This window comes from Fusarium pseudograminearum, chromosome 4 (assembly GCF_000303195.2).
Source record: "Fusarium pseudograminearum CS3096 chromosome 4, whole genome shotgun sequence".
Taxonomy (NCBI): Eukaryota; Fungi; Ascomycota; class Sordariomycetes; order Hypocreales; family Nectriaceae; genus Fusarium; species Fusarium pseudograminearum.
The window spans coordinates 5,128,746-5,152,812 of NC_031954.1; the positions used below are offsets into that span (position 1 = coordinate 5,128,746).

The 24,067-nt window shown below is 49.1% G+C and overlaps 9 protein-coding genes across 9 annotated transcripts, besides 5 other annotated features; 6 read left to right on the plus strand and 3 right to left on the minus strand.

Moving 5' to 3' along the window:
- Positions 1 to 276: 276 nt before the first annotated feature.
- FPSE_10614 (uncharacterized protein) lies at positions 277 to 2,749 on the minus strand (the record flags this gene model as incomplete). Its single annotated transcript, XM_009263731.1, has 2 exons — positions 277 to 2,683; positions 2,739 to 2,749. The coding sequence occupies 2 exons, from the start codon at positions 2,747 to 2,749 to the stop codon at positions 277 to 279; spliced, it is 2,418 nt and encodes an 805-aa protein (XP_009262006.1).
- An 856-nt stretch (positions 2,750 to 3,605) lies between these two features.
- On the plus strand, positions 3,606 to 4,586 carry FPSE_10613 (uncharacterized protein; the record flags this gene model as incomplete). Its single annotated transcript, XM_009263730.1, has 2 exons — positions 3,606 to 4,408; positions 4,460 to 4,586. The coding sequence occupies 2 exons, from the start codon at positions 3,606 to 3,608 to the stop codon at positions 4,584 to 4,586; spliced, it is 930 nt and encodes a 309-aa protein (XP_009262005.1).
- Positions 4,587 to 5,034: 448 nt separating this feature from the next.
- FPSE_10612 (uncharacterized protein) lies at positions 5,035 to 8,191 on the minus strand (the record flags this gene model as incomplete). The annotated part of the gene is made up of 5 exons (XM_009263729.1): positions 5,035 to 6,018; positions 6,259 to 6,818; positions 6,886 to 7,738; positions 7,791 to 7,893; positions 7,950 to 8,191. The coding sequence occupies 5 exons, from the start codon at positions 8,189 to 8,191 to the stop codon at positions 5,035 to 5,037; spliced, it is 2,742 nt and encodes a 913-aa protein (XP_009262004.1).
- Positions 7,440 to 7,496: a repeat region.
- A 671-nt stretch (positions 8,192 to 8,862) lies between the features above and the next one.
- Positions 8,863 to 10,072, plus strand: FPSE_10611 (uncharacterized protein; the record flags this gene model as incomplete). The annotated part of the gene is made up of 3 exons (XM_009263728.1): positions 8,863 to 9,223; positions 9,278 to 9,543; positions 9,596 to 10,072. The coding sequence occupies 3 exons, from the start codon at positions 8,863 to 8,865 to the stop codon at positions 10,070 to 10,072; spliced, it is 1,104 nt and encodes a 367-aa protein (XP_009262003.1).
- A 413-nt stretch (positions 10,073 to 10,485) lies between these two features.
- FPSE_10610 (uncharacterized protein) lies at positions 10,486 to 11,791 on the minus strand (the record flags this gene model as incomplete). The annotated part of the gene is made up of 4 exons (XM_009263727.1): positions 10,486 to 11,206; positions 11,257 to 11,429; positions 11,488 to 11,594; positions 11,665 to 11,791. 4 exons carry the CDS (start codon positions 11,789 to 11,791, stop codon positions 10,486 to 10,488), a joined length of 1,128 nt encoding a protein of 375 aa, XP_009262002.1.
- Positions 11,792 to 13,422: 1,631 nt separating this feature from the next.
- Positions 13,423 to 15,624, plus strand: FPSE_10609 (uncharacterized protein; the record flags this gene model as incomplete). Its single annotated transcript, XM_009263726.1, has 2 exons — positions 13,423 to 13,681; positions 13,736 to 15,624. 2 exons carry the CDS (start codon positions 13,423 to 13,425, stop codon positions 15,622 to 15,624), a joined length of 2,148 nt encoding a protein of 715 aa, XP_009262001.1.
- A 1,680-nt stretch (positions 15,625 to 17,304) lies between these two features.
- Positions 17,305 to 17,724, plus strand: FPSE_10608 (uncharacterized protein; the record flags this gene model as incomplete). The annotated part of the gene is made up of 1 exon (XM_009263725.1): positions 17,305 to 17,724. The coding sequence occupies one exon, from the start codon at positions 17,305 to 17,307 to the stop codon at positions 17,722 to 17,724; it is 420 nt and encodes a 139-aa protein (XP_009262000.1).
- A 1,873-nt stretch (positions 17,725 to 19,597) lies between these two features.
- Positions 19,598 to 19,626: a microsatellite.
- A 248-nt stretch (positions 19,627 to 19,874) lies between these two features.
- FPSE_10607 (uncharacterized protein) lies at positions 19,875 to 21,134 on the plus strand (the record flags this gene model as incomplete). The annotated part of the gene is made up of 1 exon (XM_009263724.1): positions 19,875 to 21,134. One exon carries the CDS (start codon positions 19,875 to 19,877, stop codon positions 21,132 to 21,134), a length of 1,260 nt encoding a protein of 419 aa, XP_009261999.1.
- A 1,254-nt stretch (positions 21,135 to 22,388) lies between these two features.
- FPSE_10606 (uncharacterized protein) lies at positions 22,389 to 23,851 on the plus strand (the record flags this gene model as incomplete). The annotated part of the gene is made up of 4 exons (XM_009263723.1): positions 22,389 to 22,631; positions 22,704 to 23,036; positions 23,105 to 23,497; positions 23,555 to 23,851. 4 exons carry the CDS (start codon positions 22,389 to 22,391, stop codon positions 23,849 to 23,851), a joined length of 1,266 nt encoding a protein of 421 aa, XP_009261998.1.
- A 68-nt stretch (positions 23,852 to 23,919) lies between these two features.
- Positions 23,920 to 23,990: a repeat region.
- Positions 23,938 to 24,003: a repeat region.
- An 11-nt stretch (positions 24,004 to 24,014) lies between these two features.
- Positions 24,015 to 24,054: a repeat region.
- Positions 24,055 to 24,067: the final 13 nt, after the last annotated feature.

Here is a 24,067-nt window from a genome sequence, read left to right on the forward strand (position 1 = left end):
CTAGCTTATATATAGTGTTGCTGCTCTCGTTCCTGATCTGACTGACACTCAATTTCAGAGAAAAAAACCTTCCGAGTAATTTAGGTCTTCGTCTGTATCACTGTCAACAGTCTATCTGAGGTTGAACCGCCAAGCACATCTTACTCCCAGATCATCTAACACACGGCTGGACCAAACTCCGTAGAACATAAAGCAATCCTTTCGACGCCACTAATCCATAACAACGCCTTGCATACCTCATGAACATTGATCATAAAACAGGACAACTGAGTTAATTCAGTGAGAAATATACTGGAACACGGCAGAGACCTCTGCTTCTCCGCATTCCTGCCTCAGCAGCAAGTCCTGGATGGGTTTCAGCCCCTCGTTGACAAAATGGTTCCAAGTACTCGTGTCACCATACAACATGGCCGGTGCTTTGATATACTGCTTGCCGTCAGGCTTGCATCGCTTGCATTTGAACGTCTCGTGAGTATCGCTCTTAGTGTCTGACCGGTACTGGAATAGCTCGCGTAGACTGTCAAGAGAGAAATGTCGTTCCACATCTTCCGCTGAATCTACCACACAAGAAGACAAGCTTTGTTTGTGAGATTGTCGTTGGAAGATTTTCTCTTCTATAGTACCGGTTGCGATGAAGCGGTACACAAAACAGTCCTTCTTCTGCCCATCACGCCATACTCGAGCCAGAGCCTGTTGGTCGGCCGCAGGGTTCCAATCAGGATCAAAAAGAACGAGACGGTTCGCACCAATGAGGTTGATACCACATCCACCAGCCTTGCTACTGAGTAGAAAGATAAATTCGTCACCTTCGGGGTCGTTGAACCGATCGACAAGCTTCTGGCGCTTGTTCACATTCATGGTACCATCCAGACGAAGACTTCCGTACTGACGGGAACGGCATAATTTCTCAAACAGGTCCAGTGTCGAAGTGTAGTTACTGATCAGAACAATCTTGTCATTCGTGTCTTGCCGGATACGAGCCAGCATGCGATCCAGCACGGCCATTTTGCCAGAGTACCATGACTTGACTTCACGATCACGACCACGCGCTTCTTTAGGAACGTAATCATCAGGGTAGCACTTCTCTGAACCTGGTAGATCATCCGACATATTCAACAGGTCGGGATGGTTGCAAAGCTTTTTGAGAATGTTGATGGCTTTGAGAGGCTGACTTCCCTTACCTCGCAAAAGTGCTTGGATCTCGGGGCTTTTGATGAAATAGTTGTAGAGATCAAACTGGAACGGTGCAAGATTGCAAAATACAACATGTTCGTACTTGACGGGCAAATACTTGGAAAGAATGTCGTTTGTGCGGCGAATCAGAAATTTGTTGACCACGCCGAGCAAAGCTGCAGTGCACTCATCACCCTTCTTGCGGTCCGCTTCTGAAGCGTCTGCATCTCGGCCTCGCAAGATTGGGATTTCGTATCGTTTGCGGAACTCCAAACGTGTGCCAAGCAGATCAGGGTTCGCAAAGCTTGTGAGAGAGAAGTATTCCGTCAGATCATTCTGAATGGGTGTGCCAGTAAGGATGACACGACGAGAAACGTTGAGACTGTTGAGGGCATTGAAAGTATTGCTGTCACTGTTCTTCAGTCTGTGACCCTCGTCACAGAAGAGTAGGCCAATCTTGGTATTCTTGAGCTCTTCCACGTTCAGTCGCAGAGTTTCGTAAGAGACAATGATAACTGGCCGGGTCACCGATCGCCCGGTCGCATGTGCCCATTGTCGGAGTTGACGCGTCAACTCGTCTTTGGAAGCTTTTCCATCAATGGCGAATGGATTGATGGCATTAGCACCAAGCCATTTGGTCAACTCATTGGCCCAGTTCTTGACCAAACTCGCGGGACAAACAACAATAGCCTTCTGAATAGTTGACTTGCCAGCATCAGGTGACTGCTTGAGCAGCGTCCACATGAGGGAGATGCACTGGAGAGTCTTTCCCAGTCCCATTTCATCAGCCATGATGCAACCGTTGGCTTTCTCGTCGATCAGGCCGGTAACACATTGGTACATAAACTTGACACCCTCGACTTGATGCGGGCGAAGAATCTTGGCAAGCCTGGGGTCAATGACAACCGGAACCCGAGGATGTTCATCATCCGTTTTCTTCTTAATCCCCAAAATTTCAGCAAGACTCTTGTGAACAAGAGGTGCATCAAGCTTCTCCTCCGGAGTCTCTGCTTTGGTGGGTTCAATAGCTTTCGGCATGTCTTTCGGCTTGTCATCGATTGTGGGATCATAGAGTACAATGGCAAACTCGCCGCTGGGATCATGGAGCGGTTTAGCGACGAAGACAGCGCCCTGCCGAAGACCGAGAGTAGGAGGAGCACGATTGGGGTTGTATGCAGTACTGTCCTTGTTCTTTAGAGGAACAGAGAAGGACTTGCGAAAAACGAGAAGTTTGTCTTTAGGTTCAAAAACAGGATATCGGTTGTTGTCTCGAGTGGTGATTGCAAGCCTGTCATCATTGGAATACGGTTTGTCGCTATCTGCTTCACCATCGGCGCCGCCATAATCGACCTTTCTCCGCTTACGGGATGGCCGGTCCACAGCTGGACTTCTTCCAGCAGCTCCAGGACACTTGAATGGTTTGTGAAGTCGGTCAATGGAGGACGGCGTTGGCATTCGCTTGCCCGGAGTCTTATTCTTGCCAGCAAGCGGCGTTGCCACAAGTGGTGAACTGAATGTCGCATTAGAAGTTGCACTGATGACCAGGAGGCCGTATCGAAACTTACGCTGCTCCCATATCGAACGAATTTGATCTATGAAAGCTTGGGAAGTGGTTGTTGAGGTTTGCAAAATCCCTTGCCACCAAATAAAAATTGATGAAGGTAAAGAGGGCGGGCGGGCAGGTAAGCGCGATGAGTAACTCGACGCGACGGGTTGCAGGCAGACACGCTATCACGTGAGTCGCCTCCGTCAGTTTTTAGGATTTTCGACGACCTCAATGGAAGGCAAGAAGACCCTGACACAGGCCAGAAAAGCTTGGACTTGGAACTAGATCCACTAGCTTAGGTAACCAAACGGGCAGAATCATGGAAGTCAATACTCAGGCGACGATGGGCTGGTGGCAAGACATGGACTTTTACTCTCGATTCACTTTATTCTTTAGTCTTACTCCGTCTAACCAAGGACGATGATATCTGAAAGCCCGCTTGTTGCAGCGCCGTCAGGGTAGGTCAAAACCACTCGCTGATCACCTGCAATTTCTGCGGCTCTCAAGGGCCCCGGATCTCTAACTAACACATGCTTCAAGCGTTAATCTCTCTAACCCCGATCAAAGCCGATCGGTCGGTGGAGATGTCCTTGCCGAGCATGAATCCTTTGGACCGACCCCTCTCCAAGTCGCAATTGCTCAACATCGTACTGGGATCGTGACTGCTACAGTTGCTGGACATTTCGCTCATTGGCAATACCTCACTCGATCCCAGCGAATTAATGTCCAAGCTACTGCAAATCGACTTCCTCTTGCACGACTCGGTTTGGCCTGGGGTATTGTTTACCTCGGCGTGCTGAGTACCATTACCGTTGCTCAGCGTAAAGTCGCAAGATATTCGGATACTCTTTTCTCGCCTGCGAAGTCGTAGGGAAATATCATTATCATGTCGGCCGACTTTTGGGCTGGCTATCTAAGTGGCGCAGTTGGTATCATCATTGGAAACCCCCTCGATGTCATCAAAGTACGACGCCAGGCGCAGCAAGCCAGTCCACCGCCAGTCCTGTCTTCTCCTTCGAGGATAGCAGGAGAAACTTCCGCCACGAGCCAAGGCACATCATTCGGCACTCGTTTTCTCAGATCATATACTTCTTTAGTAACTGGAACTGCGGCGCCAATTCTCGGCTATGGTGCCCTCAACGCTTTACTTTTTGTTTCTTACAACCGTACCGAATCAGCGTTGAACAGTGTGTTCTCAACATCAGAGAATCTGTGGAACACATGGATTGCTGGCTCTGTGGGTGGTCTTGCAACCTGGATCGTCAGCACGCCCACCGAGCTCATCAAGTGTAGAGCTCAACTGGCCTCTCCTCCCATGTCAAGCTTGGCCATCGCTAGACAAATCTGGAGGAATGAAGGTGTTCGCGGACTCTACTTTGGCGGAGCGGTGACTGCTCTGCGAGACAGTATCGGATATGGCTTTTACTTCTGGTCCTATGAGCTGAGCACTCGTTGGTTAGCCACAAAAGCTGAGGAGCAAACTTCTTTTCAACAGGAAGCCGCCAAGGTCCTTTTCTGTGGAGGATTGGCTGGTGTGGTAACGTGGGCCAGTGTCTTTCCTCTCGATGTTATCAAGACAAGGGTTCAGGCTCAGACGCTCGGTGGCCCAGTCGAGACATCACCTCTTTTGCAAACGAGCGGGCCTCTACGGACCTCACGAGCAGGTGCTCTGCAAATTGCGCAAGAAGCGTATCGGGAAGGGGGGGCACGTGTTTTTTTTCGAGGGCTGACTGTCTGCAGTGTCCGGGCATTCATCGTCAATGCCGTTCAATGGGCTGTCTATGAATGGGTCATGCTTGAGCTTGGGCATGGACGCAAACAAGCTGTTTTTAACGACTTTAGAGTAGAAATGGTAGAGGCACTATAGAACGCAAGACATGATACCAATAGTGTCGCAGAAAATCAACTGATATTGGTACAACGCCGCCAGAATATGTGCATTGATCATAGAGTTCTAGGCTAATGAGCTAGGAATCATGATTTCCTTTTACTGGAGTTTGAGAAACCGACATAGACATCCGCGACGAACACAATCCATCAACGTACGTATCGAAATTGCAATAGATGATGTGAGTGGGGTTATGATCAATATAGAGATCAGAAGAGTGTATGGCAAGACATGTCGAAACTATCAAGCATTCCAGAGGAGTGACTCAACCCAAAAGATTTGATTATTAATAAAGAGAAAAACCAGTTACTCCCAATCCTTGCACTTCGCACTTGGCACTTAATCTGGCTTCACCTTCTTGATCTCGAATAGGATACACCAGGCGCCTTTACCCCATGTTTTGTTCTCCAATCGTCGCTAACCGGTTTCAAGCAGCACGCTTTTCCTTATTGGCTTTTGTCACCTCGCGCCAACCTTCGAGGCCGGTCTGGTCTGTCCATCTTTGAGTATCACTGTCGTACTTTTCCAGCCACTTAGCCATGGCATCGCTGGCCTGAGCAACGATCGCTTTCCCAGCTTCGTGTGCGCCCACCACGTCATTCTCGAATCTTTTCTGAGAAATGTCACCAGTCTTTTCATCGCGTTCCTTCCTTTTCTTCTCTCTTTCAGCCAGCCATTCTTTCCGGCCCGCAAGATACTTGACGCTGTGCCCAAGGCCTGCACTTTCATGCGAAATTCCCTTGTGGGATCTCTCAAGGGGCGGGGCAGTGAAGAAGAGGACTCGCCCAGCACTGTCATGCTGGAAGGTCTGGCGAAGCTCTCTCGGTAGGGCGTCATTCATGTTGTCGGGAAGCGCATAGACTTCTGGTGGTCTTGGTGGGTTGTACGCATTACCGCTTTGCACGGGCATTCCGGGCGTAGGAGCCATAGGGCTACGCGCAACAGGAGGAGCAGGCGCTTGATTGTAAGCTTGGGTAATATGTGTCCCCATCGGGGTTTGTTGGTGCATGGGAGGTGCCGGCTGCCCATAGTTAGGGACGAAGCCCTGTGCATACCCTGCCTGTTGATGCTGAGGCTGAGGCTGGTATTGCACAGGACGCACAGACACTTGAGGCTGAGGACCAAGATGAGGTGGGTGTGGGATCGGAACTGGAGTTTGATGAACCTGTGGAGGCTGGGCTCCTGGCGTAGCTGGTTGAAAATGAGGCGTCATGTGGGCGTTGTATGGAACAGGCGAAGGCGATGGACCCCCAGGATAAGAGATCGAAGGATGTCGGGCAGAGTGGTCTCCGGGCATAGCACCTGGGACTGGCAACATTGTCGCGCGCCTACCAGCATCAGTGCCAACGTCGGACAGTGGGACAACCGACATAGCTTGTGGCGGAGGGGTGGGTTCTGGAGGGGGAGATTCCTTAGGTATTGTCAGTTGAGTGTCAACACAGAAGAATAAAGTCAATGGTTAGCTGAAAGGCCTGAGGCACAAATGTTGCTCAGAATCAGGCGTTGGCTAAAGAGATGTGTATGTGCAGGCAGGGGTCATGCACTTCATTTGCTGATAAAACCTTGATGGCAGCCCGCAGAACGATAAGCACATAGCGTGCGGGCTATCATACAAACAAACAACAAACAAGATAAATGGAGCTTCACTTACATTGATTTCCCGTGGACGTCGATGCACGGCTCCAACAATTGGCGGGGCATTTGGGCTTCCCCATGTTGGCTTGGGCAGTTCATCTGTTTCCTTTGCGTCCTCACGAAGCAAATGCTTGATGGGACTAGGGATCTTTTTCATGCGCCGAGGTACATCATAAAGGTCCATTTCATAGTCCTTGTCGCGCACCTCGTCGGGAACACAGCTCGCCCACGTCTTGATCTTGTTGAACGTGAACTTTTCCTCGTTGTAGCGTGATTCACACACATAGATTTCCTTACCAAGGGGGAAACCTCGCGGACGGCCTTTGTTGAAACGTGTCACGAACATGACGAAGCAGCGGTCCAGAACGTCTTCAATCTGGTGGTCGCGATATTGCCCAGTTTTAACCACCTCATGCTCGTAGAAATACTTCTCGTATCGGTGCACAGTTTGTTCTGGCCGATAATACCAACAGGCATTGATCCATCTTTGCCCAGCCCTATCTTGCCAGGTTCGATAGATTTGCGCTACGGTGGGCTTGGCCAGGTCGTTGGGATTTCGGATGTGAATCCAATCGCCTATCTTGCTATTAGCCACGCATGTAACGCTGACGAGTTGTTGCACATGATGTTCCAATGCACGTACCAACTTTCCAGGATTGCCCGTGATACTGAATTTCTGCCAGAGGCAATCTGCCGTCTTCATCTCGGAAATCATCGTCAGGCTTGGCTTTCTCTTGTTCTGCCAACATGTGGGCCTCCCTTTGAAGGTCAACAGCAGCCTTGTATACTTCACTGTCATCCTCATTATATCGCTTGGCGTTCTCGAACATGAGGTCGAGATCTTGAAGCACTTGGTCGACACTTTGATACTTCTTCCGTTTTACCTTCTTTTTAATGTTATCGAGGGCGATAGGATTCTGTATTGTCGTATAATAATCAGGAACAGTCGCCTTATCCGGTAACCTCTCGAAGGGATGGACAAGAAGGTGGCCCTCGGCATCCCTGGGCTTTCTCAATCCCTTTAAAATCGAAGTGATGCGCGCTTCATTTGGAGTAAGCACGCTCGGCGGTCGTCCCCTTCGCTTATGCGAATCGTCTTCGTAGTCTTTGTCTTGATCTTTGCGCCCAGAAGCACGTCGTCTTCGTCCCCGACGTCGCCCACCTTCATCATCGGAGTCATCGTCATCTTCATCTTCATCCTCGTCTTCATCTTCTTCCTCATCCTCATCATCCTCGTCCTCCTCGTCCTCCTCCACTGGTGGCGACTCTTCTGCTGGTGGGAGCTCACCAAGATCGGGCAATTGCGTATCGCTTGTTGTGATATGCCCCTTTTCTACCAATTTCTGAAGCTCACGGACGAGGATCTCTCTTAATCGAACAGCGGCACCGAATATAGGAGCAGAGGGGCGGTTGTAAACCTGAGCGTTGTGACAGATTTGCGCAACGTCCTTCACGAACTCGGCGAATGAGCTGTATTGCTTCTTCTGAGTTTTCCCCTACGAAGCTTGTTAGTAGTTGATGTGTACATAAAAACGTCTGTCGGCCTACCCGGATGGTACTGAAAGCAATAGGTTCCGAGATAATTTCGAAGTAGTCAGGCAATGTTCGTCGATTGGGAATGCGCTGAAAGCCAGCAGCAAGCTGCTCGCCACTGTAAATCATTCATTGTTAGCGATTGTACACCTGTCAAATAGATAGCATGCGTACTCGTCTTCAACGCTGCAGAGATAGGTCGATAAGTTATGAATCAAACGATACATATCGGGGCGACCTTCATCATCCACTTCGCCTTCCGCATCTTCGTCACCTTCAGCGTCCATATCCACATCCGGATCGCCTTCGGCATCGATATCGTTGTCCATTGCATCCTTCATCTCGACGTCTGTGCCTGCGGTTTTAGCTTCGATCGATTCGCGCACCTCTGTCGCGTTCGTCCTCCGAGTGGACATGATGGGCTCGTGTGACCACTCGGGTCTGTTTGCGATCCGTCGGTGAAGTTGTTGCAGCTCTGGATTCAGAAATAGCTGTAGTTATTTTTAAGAAGTCATTTACGTAGTAGTTTGGAAGGTACAATTCGTATCGCGAAACCACAACACCAGGTGTGTTGCGAAAGGTGATTGGGGAGGTACGTATCGCTCGCTGTTCTGCCATAGGTTGGGAGCGCGTGTGTTTGCGCGACACTGGATTCCCAAATAGGCTAAAGGATGCGTGCATATAGAGATAGGCGGGTGCTAACTTCTCCACTTTACCTTACATGAGAGAGACAATGTTGACCAGCTTAGGTATCATTGATTGATCAATTCATGAACTCATTCATACATAGTCTCTGATCCTCTCATCTTGCGGAAAAAAAGATTAAATAAAACTAAATTACTGTCTACTTTGCTACAGAAATACCATCTGTATTTTCCTCTTCCTTCTAAGTCTAGGTATTTCGATCAATTGTCTTACTCATCCTGAGGTCTTGGACCTTCTTTCTGATTCCTCGCCTTCAAATTGTGACACCTTTCAACCACCAGTCTAGAATCCAGATCTGAAACCTATCCTCATCAAACCAATACCTGGAGAACGGCCTTGCACATCACCTCCTGGCAAATACTACACGTCTTGAAACATCGCCATGCGTGCTCGATTCAAAGGCCCAGCCGGCACCGGCATCCTCGAGCTGCCGGACGATGCTACTGTTCAAGCCCTCTTTGATGAAATTCGGATAAAGACTGGCATTTCCAAATTCGGTGTGAGATACGGTCTGCCGATGGCGATGAAATCTCTCGAAGCTACCCAGGGTGATCAGATTGCTCGATCTCTTGGTCTTCACGGCGAGACACTTACCATAGTTCCCGAGGAGTCATCATCTGCCTCTGTCGAGACTGTCCCGACCGGGACCCCCCAAAGCCAAGTTACGGCATCCAAGGCATCGAAGAAGAATGAAAGTCCGGAGGATGTGAACGTGCCGTGGCCTCAAAGAGAGGGTACTCTTCGTAAGTGGAGTCAAATGCTTGTGCTTTATGTATATGGACATTGACATCAGGAAGTGTTACGAGTGATGCCCAGTGACAATAGCTGTCTGTTCACCGCGTTCGGAGGCGCATTGCAAAATCAACTTTCTGCGCAAAACTTGAGACGAATGATGGCAGACTATATCCTCCAACATCCAGAAGAATATTCGGAAGCCGTTCTTGGCAGTCCACCCAGCCAATACTGCCGCAGCATCCAGGACCCGGACAGATGGGGTGGTGGCATTGAGCTCAGCATACTATCCTCCATCTTTGACATACAAATATGTACTTTCGATGTTCAGGTCAGTCAATTCCATTGCCGATCATACTCCTTCGTTACTGATTGCCACTTAGACACAGAGTAAAATTGAGTTCGGGGAGGAAAAGCAGGATCGCTGCATTCTCGTGTACTCCGGGATTCATTATGACCGGGTTGCCTTCAGCTGCACTGACCCCCCTTACAATTCCTCTACCTTACCCCCTGAATATGACCAGGCTGTCTGGCCTACTGGTGACGACGATGTTCTCAAAAAGACCAAAGAGCTCATTCAAAAGCTGAACAAAGCGCATTACTACACAGACACGGACGGGTTGATCTTGAGATGCGACGTGCCAGGATGCGACTGGATCGGCAGTGGCCAGCTTGAAGGGCAAAAGCATGCAGAGGCAACGGGTCACGTTGACTTGAGCGAAATTCAAGATGAGGGTGACAGCATCCTACGTAAGTGCGATGCACCTGGTTGCGACTTCATCGGGCAGGGAGACAAAGCTGTCAGACAACACCGTGCCGACACCGCTCACCAAAACTTCTCCGTCATCCATGACGCCTGACCGGCGTCGGACGTGACAATTCAAACAGCTGGTACGTCGAGTCATTGCGGAACGTTCATTCACGGCTGAAAGCACGACGGGGCCTACAACCAGCACGTTTGTGAGATATCAAGAGCGTTAGCGTTAGTGGGGAGGTATAGTTTCCCCGGAATGATCGATATTGTATTTTCTTGCTAAACCATTTATTTATCCACGGATACGTAGTAAAGGTAGCATAATTGTTTGGATATACATGTAGGAACTGTGTAGGTAATGAACGTCAAAACTCGCTTGCAACTCCCCAGTAGCTTTGCAAGAGGTTTGCGCCGAAATATCTTAAAACCCTAGGATGTCTCACCCCCGTAGGAAGTGATGCCGTACTCATGTATAAACATTTGTGTTGCTAAGTCTGACTGAGGCAGAATATATCCTGGCTATTTTGCCTTCTTTAGAGAATCTTCGGTATGAACTGAGTCGATATTGGCAAGAGAGAGGTTCAGAAATTCATGCTTGTTGGACCAATTCTGTTGCCCCTGGGTGAACTCATTCATCTGTTGAGGAGGAGGTGGCGGGTCGGTAATTTTGGTGATCAGATAAGCGGTTGATGCCTCAGCAATACCATAGACAAGCACGCCAACAAGAGGAATTTTAACAAGAACGTAGAAGCCAAAGCCAAAGCCAAACAAAACGCCTTCTCGGCTGCGGAACCAGTTTCGTTTCTGTTCCTTGGTAAAGTGAACGCGGGCAAAGTAAGGCTCGAGCAATTCTCGCATCAGACTCCTGGAAGAGAAATAACTCTGAAGGAAGATGACAAGGTACTTGCGAGGAAGGAAGATACCTGTACCAAATATCACGGAAGCCGGACCCAACCCTACAGCGTTGTTGAAGGTGTAGAAACTTGCAGCAGGCAAGACAAAGCGGCCGATATATGGCGTGTACGAAAGGGCGAAGACAGCAAGAGAGATGCCGCCTTTGCGAAGAAACCGGTAAAGGAACATAGAAACAGCTTGAGCAGTGCTCTCAGAGTGTGTGCTTCCATCCGTCGGCCTGTACATTTTGAGATTGGGATAGTACATGTCCCGAAGCTCAGAGGGCTTTTCATTGCTGTGCTTCTGTACATAAGTCATATCTACCCACTGCAAAGACTGCATGAATCTATCGGATACTGGTTAGGCATGGGAAGATGATGACTGGAACTAACTCACAGGTTATCAAGAGTTGGCACCACATAACGCATAAGAGCCATGAGGAAGAATGGCACTTGAAGAACATATTCTGCAACAAAGTCAAGGCCGTTTACGAGGGTATCATCCCAAGTTACCGCGTCAAGAGACACAAAGAATGAGATAAGCCATAACAGTAATTTGATTCCAACAATCTGGTTTCTTCTGTCAGTTATGCCCCAAGTTCCTGCTTAAGGTGTGGGCAAGACTCACAGGCACAGAGATGACGAGTCTGATGGCGAGGCCAGCCACGACCGCAATAGCCGCTTGTCGATAGTGATCAGTGGTAAAAAGTGCAGGGTTCTGAAGTGCACGATGAGCTGTGGAGGATGTCAGTTAAAAACACGATTTCTGGCTATAATGGACTGGGGGAGTTGAAATTCTGCTCACCTCCAACTAGTGTCAATTGAGCTCCACGGATCACTGTGTTCGGGTCGAAGTGTGAAACATCAAGCTTCTGCTCGAGCTTCTCCTTCAGTTTGTCTTTATCAATACTCATATTCTCATTCGACGACATGTTGAGAAACGAGGTAGCGGGGAGTTCAGGGTACTCTGGGGATCAAGGCGCTCTGGCCGTTCAAACCCCGGTCCGAGTTTGTACAGACAGTCGGCAACAACCGAGTGATTCTCTCAAGTTGTTGAGAATTCAAGTGTCTCAGGGTGGTTGAGCTATAGATTTAATACGTCGTTTGAGAGCTTGGAAGGTTGCGGCAAGGTCAGATGTGGAACGTTGGAAGACAGCGTGGAATGATGATGTGGATTGAGTGAATGTAGGGTGACGTAAGTATGCTAGCTGGAGCCTGCTTGCTCCAGATTGGCGGCTGAGGTTGAGGTGCATAAGACACAGTAGTGTCCATAGCTCTCTCTACATTAGGTTCCAGAAAAACGAGGGATCGTTTTATGGACTGTTGACGCCAAATACCTGGCCATGACACCGCCCGATACGATTTATACCCTAGCGTGAGTTGACACTTAAGAGTCGAGATGACTATATTACCGATTACAAGTCTGTAGGGTACCTAGGTCACTAAGTCAGTTAGTACCGTGGTACTAATATATATCACTTCAGCAAATTAGTAGTTTTGCCTATTACCTCTGGAGTTGCATATCTACCTGTCCTGTAGACAATCACATGCAAGAGATGCTGTATAGTAGATGAAAGTCTTGGAGAGATTGGTTTGCGAGACACGATAAAAGACTCTATCAGATCACGATCCACTAAGTCGAGCACTGATTTCCCACTTTGATTTTATCACCCACTAATTCCTGGTTCCACCATTGAGAGGCTAGATATGCAGATATGTATGGAAGCACAGCTACACAGCTGCACTTGAGTGGCGCTCTCTATGCAAGGGCCAAGCCGAGTGAGTGCATGTATCCGCATCAAATCGAACAAGGAAAATACCTTAATCATGATTGTAGTAAACCCGAAACTAGGTACCTAGGTACCTATGGGGATGAGAATCATGACACGGAAGCTGATCGAACGATGAGTCAAGTCCTGCCCACAATGCTTGCGTCGTACAAGTAGCTCACCCAGTACCAAGGTAGGTAGTTCTGTAACGTTCGGCGGCGCTTGTGAAACTCGACTTTGCTTGACAGTAGCTGGATGAAAGATGTCCTTGCCCTTGTCCCTTATCCTGGACTCAACGTTCTAGCCAAATCAGGGATTCAAGGGGCGGGATAGCGGGATCAGCGGGCCTTGGAATGGACGTTAACATCGATGACTAAGGTAGAGCGCCCCTCCAGAACTCATGCCCCCTGTACATGGCTCCAGCCCAGCAGTCACCTCAACGAGCGAGCACTTCTATACTCAAGCCGAGGGAGCGAAAAGAAACGGGTGGGTTTTGTACCAGCCACCTTCTCGAACGATTGAAATACTGTGTAACTCGCCATTCATTGCTCCGTCATTTGGTGGCTATCCCCCTTCGAGTGCGCCGTCTTCCCTATCTTGTTCATTCTCCCTTGACAGTTGGTTAGGGGATCCACGACAATTCTTCACGATCCGCCGCGATACACTCAACATCAACCTCGCGCAACCATGAACGCTTCTTCTTATTTGTCCAGTCGAGATGTTTAAGCTGCAGCCCGGCTTAAAGATCATTTGCGCCACTAGGAACAAGATAACAATACCATATTTGATCCATCATGGATGACTCGGTGGACGATCTCCCGCATTACCGGGCCCCCAGACGAGTGTCAACTTCTCCGATGCCACGTCGAGACTCTGTGAGCTCAGATACGCCCGACAAGGACCTAGTCGAAACACTATACAGTCACCCAAATATAAAAATCATATCCTTTACGGCAACCGGAAGAGCTTTCGCGAGGAGTCCAGCCACAAGCAATGTTGATCCACCTGGGACCCTGTCATGGTCCTCTCAGCTCGAGCGAACTATTGCTGTTGGTGAGTGCCTTGTCTTGATATACCCCAACGCCTTTTGTTAACTGTGCAAATCAGGCCCCTTTCGCATCTACCGAGCCCCGCGGTCCGTGGCCTTTCTAAGCTGTGGCTCTGCGTTGCAGCCTATCCTACGAAAGAGTCAGTGTTGGTGCATTGATGAAGTCAACAGTAAATTCATTTTGCAGATTCGTCGACCAAATTATTGGAGGATCGAACTACCCGTAGAAGACCTCGAAGACCAACAGCGAGCCGAGGAACTCAGAGAGGTGCTCGATAAAATTCTACAGTTCGAGAAGACTGAGTGTCCCTTCAAGCGCACATTTACAGTTGATCTTCCTGAGCAAGTACCTGTTACGATCTTACCTTGGACTCCTCGCGCCCAACCCGCGATGCCCGACGATGCTGCCGTACCATCTACCAGCTCGCGCAGGTCGTCATTTGCCGGGCGAGCCACCACGCCTACGCCTTTAAGTGATAGACTTCCCATGGACTTCCAATCAAGCCCACTGGTCGGTAGACCTACACGAGCAGCATCTTGTGTAGTACCCTCAAACATATCTATTTATGAGGAGTACGGAATGCATTTGGATCCCCTGCAGCCTATAGGCGGAAACACGAGCGAGTCCAGCACAAGACCATTAGATGTTGTTCCAGAACGTCCCACAGAACACATCTCATCATATCCCTTCTTATCTAGTCTGCCTGAGTCTTACAGCTCTCCTTCATTCGCCAGCGACTCAGGGGCGCACCACGATGGATCTTCCGTATTCTCGACCAGCCCTACGCAGAGTGACCTGTCGGTATATGAATTACACGAAGGATCCGGCAACCGGGGAGGTCGTATGAAGGCTAGACTCAGGCGACGAACCGCAGGGTTTACGACGACAAGATCAGCCACGATGCCGCCGCACTTAATGCCAACAGTGGACAAGACTACGACTGCAGCTTCTGCATCAAGAGATCCGGTCACAAGAAGCGTGTCAGAAACGTCAAAGAAACCTTCGGCACGTGCGCCCATTACTCCTAAGTCGAGTAATAACAACAATAAAGGCGAATCGTATCCTTTGAAATCTGCTCAACTGGATAGACCTACGAATCAGCCACGACTCCAAAGGCGAGACAGCGAGGAATCGTTCCACAGCGTCGAGTCGTGGCATTCATCCGGCGCTCCCCTACATCCTTCACCACCCACTTCGCAAGCGGAGTCTGCTGTCGACGCTAAGTACGAGTCGAATGAAACAGACGCCTTGTCCGTTGAGAGATGCAAAAGAGACAAGTCCTCTCGAAGCAGAGGCAGCTCTCCAATGCCATGTGCTTGGGAATCAGACCTTGATTCTGACGACAGCGAGTCGTCTAGCGAAAGCGCAAAAGCAGCGATCACAGACACAATCGACGTTGAAACTAAAACCCCCTCATCGACAGCAACACCGCCACAACGACCATTTATAACTCGTCATAGAGCGACGACAAGCAGTTTATCAGTGCGGCGACGTGCACTTTCACCCTTACCCCCCGCCGCAAATCTCTTCACTCCCGCGTCAACTATGGAACGACGACCTTACAAAAGCAGACTGGAGACTGTCAAGAATTTACCAATGGCTATCATTGCCAAAACATGCGAGATGATCATGGGTCCTCCAAGTTCCCTGATCCGCCTTATTCTCAGGGTGGCAGCTAGAATTGCTTCGGGGCAATGGAGAGGCCTCGTATATGGGTATGGTGAAGATGGCGAAGAAATACCAGTCCAATGGGACTATTCTGAAGGTGAATTTAGCGACTGGAGTGATGATGAGAACTACCAACACGATCACCGCAGTGGCCAAGGAAAGCGACACAGTAGACACCGCAGTAGAAACGACAATATGACCAAAGAAACAGCAGCACAGAAGGAGTTGCACAGGCGACCTTCATCTTCTGATGATAGTCGAAGCTGGGGGGTTGACTGATGGCGGATAACGTACTTGAAACGCGTTATGCTACATGTTATCAAGGTATAATTCACCAGGGATGACAAGGCTTTGATGACTGCACGGAGGTATTTGACCATATGACAGGTTTGCAGACACGCAGCAGCACGTTTCGGTTGGGCGTTCGACGTAGGGTGAATACGTGGCTTGAGTTTCTTTTTTTCTTTTGAGGATTCGTCTATTTGGACCCAGGAGTCTCTACAAGCGAGCTATTCTTACAGTATTCTGATTTATAATTGTATATTAGGTTTTTTCCCTCAAAGACATTACTCTTCTCTCACCATGATACCAGTGACTTGACATCTGTTCGTTATAGAGTGTCTTTCGCAACATATGTACCTGTACCCCGCAAAATCCCGAACATATCGTAGAGTCTAATTACGAGAGATACGAAAGGCGCGCTAGAGGCAACATGCGGTCAGCGTCCAGGCAACGAAGCGTTGGACTTGATAATGCGATCAATACGGGAATACGAGAGGGACGAACCAAGTACCCAAGCCATCATTTGGGTGTCTAGAGATACCTGTGGAAGGTTGAAAGGCACTTCGAGTGATCTACACGAACCGCAAATTTGAGAGTCGTATTCCTCGCATCGTTTCTTTATTGGTCACATTTGGCATCGCAAGGCTCAAACTGACAACACTAGCTCAACTCTTGATGAAGCAAAATGTTGATACCTGGACCAGGAATTGACAGATTGTACCAATTCCTTTCGTCACTGGACAATACAAAAGGAGGCCCGTTGCCCTTGCAGTTAAGTAGGTTTGGGGATGTTTCGCTCAGCTCTTACTTAGGGTTGGAGAATCTTTTAATAATTTCCACACGCAATTGACACTTGAAGCCAACAATATGTCCAATGGAAAATACGGTACGTTATCCTGTGTCCTTATACACATTCCCTCGTGTTCTGGCTTCGAGAGACCTGACAGTCAGAATAGTTGACGGTAGCTATTGGTTCTATGCTCCCAATAAGTGTGCCGCCATTTTTTTCTGTATCGCGTTCTGCTCCGTAGGGTGTTTCCACACATGGCAGTGCCTGTAAGTCAAAGGAGTAGGATCAGCTACCTTGCCATTGGGATGGAAAAATTAGGAGCGATGCCATGCTAAGATTGATTGCAGACGTTACAAGTGCTGGAAGCTGACGCCACTATTTCCATTCTCCTGTCTGTTATTTGCGGTTGGCTTCATACTCAGAGCCTACGGGGCATTTCACTACGATGATCTTGACGTGTTCATCGCAAGTGTGTGTATTACTTATGCTGCCCCGTAAGTTACAACTTGACTCTGTGATACAGATACAGTAAACTGACGGTCGACAGTCCGCTACTTGAACTGCAAAATTATCGCATTATTGGCCGAATATTGTATTACGTACCTTATAACTCGCCTATACACCCTGGAAGAGTCTTGACGACATTTGGATTTGTATCTGCCATCGTCGAGGCCCTCAACGGCTGGGGAGCATCGTACTCGGCAAACCAATCGCTGAGCAACGGCGAGATTGAGGCGGGCCATGCTCTGATTAAAACATCTTTACTGTTACAAATTGTTGTGGCAGTACTTCTTATTACACTGGCTGTCATGTTTCATCGTCGATGCATCGCTAGCGGTATAAATAATGAGCGACTTGCGTGTCCGCTGCGGACGGTCTATATCAGTATGGCCCTAATCTTGTCCAGAACCATCTATCGTATCGTCGAATACTTTAGTATCGCAGAGCTTCGATATGGAGCGGACTTTGATCCGGCGACTATAAGCCCTGTTGTCAGATACGAATGGTATTTCTACGTGTTTGAGGCAACGGTTATGCTCATCAATCTCATCATGTTCAACATTTACCACCCCCGCCGATACTTGCCGAGGAACAACAAAATTTACCTATCGACTGATGGAGTAACGGAAATTGAGGGACCAGGCTATAAAGACCCGAGAAAGTTATGGCAGACACTTGTTGATCCTTTCGATGTCAAGGGGTTGGTAAACGGCCGCGGACGGCAGAGCGAGCGATTCTGGCAAATGGAAGGCAGTGAAACGCCACAGCAGAGCAAAGCCTCTTCCAGGAAACCAGAGACGGTGTGAGTATACGGGAAAGAGATTTATACACTGGCCACCTTTTGTATCTCCCCTTCCTGCGTTCAGGGGTCTCCGTTGGCGAAGAATATGTTGACATTCGTCACCTTCTCAGCAATCATGTTCATGGGACTGAAATAAAGTCAATAGCCATGATATGGATCGTGATTTAGTGTGTCACTATCCGGGAGGCTGAGCAACTACTGGCATCGGACAGTACCAGAGTAGGAAAGGCCATGCACAGCGATGAAACTGTCGGGTAGGGGGTGATGGAAACCTGCTGACAATGTCGATGGAATGTGGTATGGAAAAGCGGTGTCTTTAGTCTATGAATAAAAAAACGTCTTGGTGTGTCACTCAGGTGAAGGCATTCAATGCCTGTGCAAACAAATTGCAGGATGCGACAAGTGACACGTCTTCAGCCCAGCTGTGGTCCTCTGTTAACTCATAGAACCCAGAGGTACATGAACTGGTATTCCAGGCGTCTTGGCAAATCACAGGGAGGGGCATTGTTCAGAAGGAATGACAACAGGTCCCGTCGACGATTTAGTCGAGACAATTTCATGCTCCTTTGCCGACGAAGGATCAAGATCCTGTCTGTCAACCAATGTCGGACCATAACACAGCCTTTCTGTCTGACTACCAACCCACAAGTGCCAAGTCAGAAAACACATCGAGACAAAGAAAACACAGATTTCATAAATCGCATTTGCTACAGAGGGCAATCGAATTTTATAAGGTCTTTATGCTTGTGCATCTTGCTGCATACCTAGGTAGGTAGGTGACTCAGAAAAGGCACGGGACATTTCTAGAATACCTACCTACGTCAAATGGATCGGTAACCCTGTTAGCTTATCGATTCTGGCAATTAAGACCCTACAAGATTATTCCAACGCTTCAATACAATCAACAAGGTAAAATATACATTGTCTTTCCCATGCCTTTTAGTAATATGGGGTTCGCTAATAAGATCGAGCCAAAAATAAACATAACGCACTCAATCTTAGGACAGACGGACACATTCTGGAAATGCCTTCGCCACACCTTGCGGTCACTTTGAGGTTTGCCAGCCTGTAATGACCGGGATCCCTTGCTTGCATTATGGGGCAAAAAAAAAAGAGGAAATCTGCCCTGCCCAGGGCCTGCCCAACAAACGACCTCAGCTGAGTTGGCTGGTTGGATAAGCCGCTTTTTCAGACCAAGTGCTCGACTGATCATTCTGCTTCACTTTTTCTTGTGATCCAAGGCGCAAGGGCATTGAATTGGCCTGATCTACATAGGTCTGTTCTTCGAGGCCTAACAGGAACAATTTCATCGTTGCGCACTAGACGGCCGTCTTTGATCATGACTGTGTTTCAACAAGATGCCAAGCCAAACGACAAACAGATCACCGCCATCCCTGTCTTGTCAAGCTCCGTGTGTTACAGGCATGAGGGCCGTCGAAGCCCCCTCTCCACTACCGGCCCCGTATGTATCGAGACGGCGCCGACAGACGGGCACAGTAACTGTCTGACTGAGTCGCTTTGTTCTTGAACCTGCATGCGCCTTGCCTCTCTAGCTCTCCCAGGCTGGATCAAGTGGCAAGACAACACAAGACAGGCAGACAGCACGAGCTGGAGGTGACCGAGGTTGCCTCTCAAGCTGAGGATGTACCTGTACCTGTATTAGAGCTGAGCTCATCCTTCCTTCACCATTCTCTCCTGTTCCGACTCAACCTGATTAATTACCAGGCTCAGCTCAGCCCCTCCCATGCTAACGTTAGTCCCTTCCTTTACTCCCGCCATACTTACCTCAGATTAAAGTACTGCAGACTTGGCTAGAAGCGGAGAACAACTCTAAGCCTTGACCACCCCCCAAACTGGAGCGACTCCATCTACGTAGAAGGTAGGTAGGTAGGTACCTAGGTAGGTAATATATTCATCTCATGTCTCTTTGATACCTTCCTTGTCCGTACATCTTGCCCTTCTTTCTCTTTTCTCCGCGTCTGCAACTTTCCCTTTGTGGACTGAATCACTGGCCATTATACATCTGACCCAACTATTACTCAACCTGTAAAAACCATTCTTTTTGCATGAATCGGGCCCCGTCTTCTTCAACACAAGACTTCCTTTTTTTCGTCCCAACCTCACATCTGATCCCTCTCCCCAGCTATCGCCACCATGGGAGACCGACCAGCTATCTATGTCCACCTAGAAATGGGCTTATCACTGCCCAAGATTATGTCCAAAGACCGACATATCACTTACATTTCCAAGAGCATGCGCGATCGAGCAAACCAGTTTCCCCGACAGTTGCCTCCTACAAATACCAACTACCTCAACGCTCCATCGCAGTATCAAGCCGGTCATCAGCAAATGCTCAGACAGACGCAGCCACCCCAGGATCAATTGCAGCATCAATTCGCTTACCATGTCAGCAATGTCCTTCCTAACACATATGGTAGAGACCCTGTGCCGGCTGGTTTAGTTCAGGAACAGTCATACCAGCCATACCGTCCCCAACAAGTACAGCACGATATTAGAGAATACTACGCCCCTGTCCCATCAGCAGCAACACAACAAGGCACTCTAAAACCGGACGAGGTTCCGCGTAGCTCGAGATCGACGAGCCGTGGTTCACACGAGCGTGGCAAATCTGCACCCCCGCCCCTGAACAGCAGCCCCTGGGACATGAGCCCGTCCCATGCGTCAGAGAGCGAACCTCACCTCTGGAAAGCTCTTCCTGCAACCCCAAATCAGTTCCGGCTTGGAGAAGGTGACATGCCGTGGGATTCGTGGACATTCCCCATGGGCATCGACGATAACAATGAAGAGGACGATCAAGGCGAGGGAGGGGATGGACGTATACGCTCGCGTGAAGCCAGTATTCGAGCGACATGGGGACCTGAATTTCCAGGTGAATACTCACGTCCCAGCCAATTCGTGCAAGTAGACGATCGGGCGACGGGTAAAGCAAAGGATATACAGTCTCTGGCTTCGGCATTGATGACTGTCGACAACGGGTTTGAGGATCAGTGGTGGTATCAGGGCCCTCGTCTAGTTAATATCCATGGAAATGTCATGGTACCAACGGCGATGCCCAAGTCCAGCTTCCACCCCGACCACCAGCAAAGCTCTGTGGGATGGGCAGTCTCGCATGAGGAAGCGCAGCGGCTGAAGGATCAGAACGATCAGCACCAATTGCAGCAGAAACGCCAGGAGCAGCAACGAAGACGGCAACGGCACTTGTCACTTCAAGAACAGCAATTCGAATCGTTTGTGCCATCAAACGCATCTCTCCAGCCCGTGTCTCCCCATTCCCATTCAGGCACGGGTACCGCTGACATTGTGTCGCCTTTGAGTGATTACCCGAGCCCGTTGTCAAATTATGGTGGCTTGCGACGCTCTTTGACCACTCGCTCTGATGAGCTTCACCTGTAAATCGAATAGGTGTTGCCATCCGCTGGGCGTCACGACCGGGTTCTAGGCCTGGTTTGGGACGCGACTTTGGGCCAGAGCCACATCTGAACGCGGTCTAACTATCATGAAGTGCCCGAGTCTGTCGTGGCCAATTGCAAGCCCTTGCTGGAATGCGGAAATGTTGTTGGATTCCCAGACAAAATGAATGGGTGAAATGTGGAGGGACGACTGGTCATGATGGTATAAGCACATGTGTACATCAATCGACAACTCTCGGCGTGCCTGCCGAAACAGTGGTTCTCGAGCGGCGGTCCTACAAGTCTCCAGGAGATACCTATGGATGTCTTGATTTGAGAAGACTTGAGTGGACTATAATGAATCATTTTTGGGTAGCATCATGTGTAACTTATGAATATTGGCGTGCGGATAGGGCGCTCAATAGGGCTGGAATTTGGATACCTCTTTAATTGTGAAGGAAAGCTCCTTTTAAAGGCTAACGTAATAAGTAAGGATTTCTTACCCCCGTCGCGCAAGACGTTGTTGTACTGTGGTCACTGTAGATTAAGCCGGTCAAAGCCGCCATGAGTGTGATGGCAAGAGTTATCAATTTTGCATACGCAGTGGGACTAATAAATAATTATGTAAGTGTTGAAATATAGACATGGGGGGACTAAAAAGTTGATTTATGTTTACGTCGAGGCCTTGATAATCGGTAGGTACGAAGCTACCTGAGTTAGTACTTGTCCCGGTTCGGTCAAGGTGAGTTGTCAAGGTGAGGAAGAAGCTCTTTACCGGGCATTTCGGTAGTAGCCTTCCTGGTTCTTCCCGTGCACCTACTGTACAGACGGTGAGCTACCCGCGGGAGAAGCCGGATGCCATTGGTCACTCGGCTAAGTTGTCGGCCATCAGGTAATGGAGAGCCACGGGAATCCAATCAGCGGCTGCTGTTTGGTCTACTCTGTCGGACATGTACCTCCTTGGTAGCTTTCAGATACGCTATGCCGTTTTCGGACGACCACCGCGCTGCACCGGTGCCAAATATTGGCACCTGGTTGTGTTGAGTAACTGGCTTTTTTTTGTACCCCCAACCCCAAAGCCTGACGAGTAACTTGTTTCGGAGTGGAACATCGCGAATCATTGTCCGAGCTCTGTCACTTCGTGTGTGTTCCGTTTTTTCCTCCTGACCTAAACTCCACCTTTATACAAGTTCAACACCAACCCGCGATCGCCTCTGCCGTCTCTCCCTCTCGACAATCTCCTCACACTCTTCCGAAAATGCTGTCAAGAAGTATAGCTACCGCCAGCCGCATGGTGCCCGCTCGGGTGCTGCGGCCCCGTGCGCATCCTCTCGTCATGCTTCCTGCCATGATGCAGACCGTTCGCACATACGCCGATTCCGTCATCAAGGTTCCCCAGATGGCTGAGTCTATTTCTGAGGGTACCCTCAAACAGTTCTCCAAGAGCATCGGCGATTACGTTGCCCAGGACGAGGAAATTGCTACAATTGAGACTGACAAGGTACGCCGTCATAGCACTGGATTGTCTTGTCTGTCATGGTAGAGGGCATCCCTATTGACTTGTAAACGTTAGATTGACGTTGCCGTCAACGCAACCGAGGCTGGCACCATTAAGGAGTTCCTTGTCGCAGAGGAGGACACCGTCACTGTGGGCCAGGATCTTGTTCGCATCGAGCTTGGTGGTGAGCCATCTGGTGACAAGAAGGAGGCCCCTAAGGAGGAGCCCAAGAAGTCAGAGTCCGAGTCAAAACCTGAGCCCAAGCAAGAGTCTGCCCCCGAGCCCAAGAAGGAACCCGCTGCTGCCCCCGGCAAGCCTGAGGCTCCTCGACAGCCCGAGAAGAAGGAACCAAAGTCCGAATCCTCCGCCTCAAGTGGTTCCTCAATGGGTAACCGCGAGGAGCGTCGTGTAAGTTGTTGCTGTACCGCAAGCGGACACTTCAGTTCGTCGCCAATATTTGCTAAACGTTTCTATAGGTCAAGATGAACCGCATGCGCCTCCGAATTGCCGAGCGTCTCAAGCAATCTCAGAACACTGCTGCATCCCTGACCACCTTCAATGAGGTCGACATGTCCAACATAATGGAGTTCCGAAAGCTCTACAAGGAGGACGTCCTCAAGAAGACTAGTGTCAAGCTAGGTTTCATGAGCGCCTTCTCCCGGGCCTGCGTCCTTGCTATGCGCGACCTGCCTGCCGTCAATGCCTCCATTGAGGGACCCAACGGCGGTGACACCATCGTCTACCGCGACTACGTTGATATCAGCGTTGCCGTTGCCACTGAGAAGGGCCTCGTGACTCCCGTTGTACGAAATGTCGAGTCCATGGACATGATTGGTATTGAGCAATCAATTGCTGATATGGGCAAGAAGGTATACTGTCCTTCTTTTATTAACGACACCAAGTGATCACTAACATAAAGGTCTTAGGCTCGCGACAACAAGCTCACTATCGAGGATATGGCTGGTGGTACTTTCACTATCAGCAACGGCGGTGTTTTTGGCTCGCTTATGGGCACCCCCATTATCAACCTTCCCCAGAGCGCCGTTCTTGGTCTCCATGCCATTAAAGAGCGCCCTGTCGCTGTCAACGGCAAAATCGAGATTCGGCCCATGATGTATCTTGCTCTTACCTACGACCACCGTCTGCTGGACGGCCGGGAGGCCGTGCAATTCCTTGTCAAAGTGAAGGAGTACATTGAGGATCCTCGAAGGATGCTTCTGTAAAAGATATTAACTACTGTTAAACTAATTAATACCCTACTTATAGTATATAGTTAGTAGTTTTATAGTAGTAATATAGTACTATTATCTATTATACTTTATATACTATATTAAATAAAAAGTATTATAAGTTAATATAATAGTAAGTTATTTAAGAAGGATACTCTTAATAGTATAATATTAGTAAATTAATAATAATAAAAATAGACTTTTAAGTAA